This window comes from Onychostruthus taczanowskii, unplaced genomic scaffold (genome assembly GCF_017590055.1).
Source record: "Onychostruthus taczanowskii isolate IOZ18803 unplaced genomic scaffold, ASM1759005v1 scaffold33, whole genome shotgun sequence".
In the NCBI taxonomy this organism is placed as follows: domain Eukaryota; kingdom Metazoa; phylum Chordata; class Aves; order Passeriformes; family Passeridae; genus Onychostruthus; species Onychostruthus taczanowskii.
In genome coordinates this window covers 1,150,707-1,155,083 of record NW_024500683.1, presented here as the reverse complement: position 1 = coordinate 1,155,083, position 4,377 = coordinate 1,150,707, and the positions used below count along the sequence as shown (strand labels likewise).

At 44.0% G+C, this 4,377-nt stretch overlaps 1 protein-coding gene across 1 annotated transcript; it reads right to left on the bottom strand.

The window, feature by feature from the left end:
* Window positions 1–420: 420 nt before the first annotated feature.
* On the bottom strand, window positions 421–4,377 carry LOC121339146 (cytochrome c oxidase subunit 7A2, mitochondrial). Its single transcript, XM_041410731.1, has 4 exons — window positions 4,230–4,377; window positions 3,025–3,114; window positions 1,432–1,516; window positions 421–629 (listed from the first exon to the last, which is right to left on the bottom strand). Exons 1-4 carry the CDS (start codon window positions 4,245–4,247, stop codon window positions 571–573), a joined length of 252 nt encoding a protein of 83 aa, XP_041266665.1. The 5' UTR covers window positions 4,248–4,377; the 3' UTR covers window positions 421–570.

Genomic DNA, 4,377 nt, shown 5'->3' with positions numbered 1-4,377 from the left:
TGGCTGGTCACTGACATGGAGGGTAGCACCTCGTCGTCCCTGCCGGTCCTTCCATCCCATCACTTCTCCGTGATGCCGCTGAGACCGCAGCCTTGCACGCACGAGCACGTCTCTAACTCCTCCTGTTCATTCCCTATGATGCGTGCATTCCCACAGAGGCACTCTTGTGCTCCTGATGAGACAGACTTCCTGGCTGGAGTGTCTGTGAGTCCTCCGTGCTGCTCTGCAGGTGCTCCTGCTGACCTGTAATCTCCTTCCTGGCTCTGGGCTGACACTGGCATTAAACTGAGATGAGGAGTGGGACGGACTGAGGCTCTCCTCTGCCAGCAACCCTAGTTTAAAGCCCTCTTCACCAGCCTGGCAGCCCTATGAGCAAAAATGCTCACACACACAAACACATGATACAGTCCAGACACCCACTACACCACATAAAAACTGCTTTATTGATTGCAGTTTACATGTTACAATTAACATATGATTCCAATCATTTAGCCAGCTGCTAAGCTGCCACCACAGTCACATGGGAACTGGACAAAGAGATGTTAGTTGCTGAGGCATCCTCAAATGGAATCAGTTTGGCTTCTTGGGCATTGAAGAGACAAGCAGATAATAAACAGTATACATTGTTCCTGAATTAAGAGACAGAAAAGATATTTTCACATTAGCACACAGAATTCCTTTGAAGTCAGCCTTCCAGTTTGTTCTGGAAGAAATACTGACAATAAGCAGCTGCAATTCAGACAAAATACATTTCCACAGCCACGTCTCAATTTTTTTTGGTGATTCATATTTTAGAGAAAAAAAAAAAAAAACTTAAATACGTCTCCAGTGGCTGCACAAAAATAAAGAGATGGGAAAAAAAAGTGGGGAGAGGCATGCCTGTGGAACCTACACAACCATGAAGTAAGTTACTCATTCTTGAAGCAGCTGAACTGAAAATCCATTCGACCAACACATTTAATTTCAAAGCTTATTGCAAAATTAGGTAATAAGCAACATAAAGATTATATATACAGTATTATGAACCTTGGTTACAATTCTGCTAGTTTTTACAGCACATGAAAACTCAGTACACTGAGTATCACCTATCACTAAGAAGAGTCAGGCTAGTGTGAAAACATGCTATAATTACATTTTACTCCTTTACAGAATAAATTAAGTAGTTCTGTTTTTCTCTAACATCATACATAAAACCTGAAGCATTCAGACCATGGTGCTTAGTCTGAGAAAAAGCCATATGAAAATCTAAACCTGGAAAAAGCACAAATGAATACACAGTATGTCCAAATGTGATGTTTGCTTCTCTACATAAACTTTTCATGTTATAAAGAAGAGACTGAAGACATTGTGTAATTATTTATCAGAAAAAACACCATCCATGTTGGAGATTGTACCAAAGAAAAAATATTTTAATATTAGTATCAGCCTTACCAAACAGCGTCAGACCCGCAGTGGTTCTATACAACATAGAATCTTTTGCCCCACCTTTAAGATGCACTGGGAGGCCATTATCTTCCTAATGGAAACAAGTGACAGAAATTAACTATTTATATGCAGTTCTTGCAATATTGTGTTAACAGAACTACAATTACCCAGCAGAAGAATTACTACCCCACATCATCTTTCTGACTCCCAAAAGACATTGAACCTTATTTAGATCCTGCTCTGTCCTGAAAGCTTCCACTCTGCCATAAGGTAATGACTCACTAGGGGAATATAATAAATCACAGTTTGTATCTAAAGCAGTGACTGGCAGATGCCTGAACACCTCTGACACCAGCCAGACGCCTCAGGTGCACGGGATGTGATTACCACCCCTAGAAACCTCCCATCCATCCATCCATCCATCCATCCATCCATCCATCCATCCATCCATCCATCCATCCATCCATCCATCCATCCCAGCATAGCCAATCCCTGCTACAGGGAGCAACAGGGGGAGGAGTCTGTATTGTCACTTGGCGGCATGCAGGAAATTGTTTTGCTCCACCCAAAGTAAAACTCCTAAGCACCATGTGATCTTTAGCCCTGTCAGCAAGATGACAGCCTCCAGTGCTGGTGACTGCACCTTACCCCAGCTTAACTTGCTGTCCCACAAGAAAGGAATGAAAGGAGGAAGAGATATGCCTATAGATCTCTACCAGCAGAAACTGAACCTCTGACCCCCTCCCATGACCAACATCACCCTCCCATTTCCTTCCCCTTGGCTCACAACGAACACCTGCTCCTTGGTCAAGTGTCTCAACAGGACTGGCTTTCTCTTTCAGGGGAAAGGAAAGCAATAAAAAAGTAAAACTATTTCAGTGGGGCTTCTAATATACTTGGTCCCTTTCACTGAGCTGAAGCCCAGTTTATCCTCAGCATGAAGTTACAGCTCCAGGGTGTGGCTCAGAGCTGGGATTACTCTCTCGAGTGTTCTCTGCTTTTACTACTTCACTTAGTACCCTATCAATCAGGAACAGAGTAATTCAGAAATTATTTTTAAAGATTCAATAATTTCCAAGGAATTAATCTAATAATTTAAGACCCTTACAGTTTTCACAACTGAGAAATAAGGTAATGCCACATCCTCATCCTAAAAACTATGGGGCTCATCTATGAAAGAGATGTAAAATTTCAGGTTTACTGTTTCACTGTGTTTCTGTCTTCTCACTCTTCTCTATTTGTTCACTGGACATACTCCCCCATACCAACTAATTTCAGAGTACTTTATCTTTGTACCATGGCTAATACTTATGAGAAACTCCGGTACAAATTTCATGGGGTAAAAAAAAAAACCCGAAAGAGTCAACAAGTCTCTTTCGGGTTTTTTTTTTACCCCATGAAAAGTCATTTTACATGTAAAAATACTCAACCTCTGCAGAAAATAACTGCTAATTGCAAATGCTCTAGTCATACAACTGATTTTGAGAGCTCTCGTCAGATGTAAAGGGGAGCCTGACCAGACTTCTTTAGAAAAAACCATGCAGTTATGATCTGCTAAAACCTTGTTAACATACTAACATTATTCAACTCATTCATTACCTGAAATAGCTTCTGATTCTCAGAAATTTTATTTTCAAGCTGCCTGCGTGAAGCAGTGCTTATGGTTCTCTGGGAAATCTGGCGAAGAGCCTGAAATAAAAGATAAACAGTGTTTTAATAACAGTGACATTTTACAGCTCAGTTCACACTGGGCAGAAATTGATTCTTTGAAAAGCAAGATAGAAGTGGGACAGAAAGGCTGTTAAAAACAAACAAACAAACATACAAAACTTCACCAAAAAAAAAAAAAAAAAGAAAGAAAGAAAAAAAGAAAGGCTTTTAAAAACAAATACACAAAACTTCACCAAAACACGCTAGTTTTGAATTCAGTAATTTTTTCACCAAAATATATAAAGGACAGCTTAACTAGCTACCTGAAAAGGAGAAACTCGGGAAAATTACTTTCAGTAAGATACAATGGATTTATGGATCTGCAGCATAACCTTCAGGTTCCCTTTCAGGGGAAATCTCAGCCTGTACCACTCAGACCTCAGTTTTAGCCACCATTTTCTGTGTCTGACTAGTGAAAGGGACAATAATATTTTTGACAAACGTGTTTGTGAGGACAACGAATTCCTGTCAGTGCTGCAGTTCACTTACGAGCCACCAGCACAGGAGACAACCTTGAAAGTGATAAGGAGGCACCTTCGTCACACAAGACACACAGCTTGAATCACCTTGCTGTGTCCTGAGCTGGAATCTGTTTCCACAGACTGATTATATGACCAAAATCAATGGCCTATATACAATTCTTTAATCTGACTTTGCTAAAATGTCAAGGCTCAAAGCGCGGTAGCTCTAAGCTGCGAGCGGCCTCGGCCTCCTTCAAGCAACACTGACAACACATCGTTCCCACACAATTACCGCCGCTGAAAACGCAGCCACGGGGCGAGCAAACATACAGGTGATGCAGGTTGCAAGGAACGGGACCAGTCATCTCCTCTCCTTACCCAGCCCAAACAAACACGCTATAAAATATATCTCCTAAGAGACGAGCTAAGCGTACCCGAGCCCCGCGACTCAGCCTTATCCTCTCAAGTCCCTGAAGCTCAGCACTACATGGACCTTGCCCCGACCCCCGCAGGTCGCTCCGCAGCGCCCGGCAGGGAGAGCGGCCACCGCGGCCGAGCCCCGCAGCCGAGCGGGCACGCTGAGCAAGCCCCACACAGCGCCGGCGGCAGCGGGCCGCCCTCCCCGGGCCTCACCTGCACGTTCCGCCACATCGCGGCTGTTGGTCCTGTCACCTCCCGCCGGCAACAAGGGCAGCGGAAGGGGAAGCGGCTCCCCCGCCCACGGCGGACACACCACAGAGGGAGCGGCCCGGAGCGCCGCCGCAGAGCCCACAGCGCCCCC

What these genes read in the sequence shown, in the direction of transcription:
- LOC121339146 (XM_041410731.1), bottom strand. An exon ending in AGAATCAGAAGCTATTTCAG is followed by an intron (nt 1,517 to 3,024) that starts GTAATGAATGAG and finishes TGTTTCCATTAG; the next exon opens with GAAGATAATGGCCTCCCAGT. An exon ending in TGCGGGTCTGACGCTGTTTG is followed by an intron (nt 630 to 1,431) that starts GTAAGGCTGATA and finishes CTCTTAATTCAG; the next exon opens with GAACAATGTATACTGTTTAT.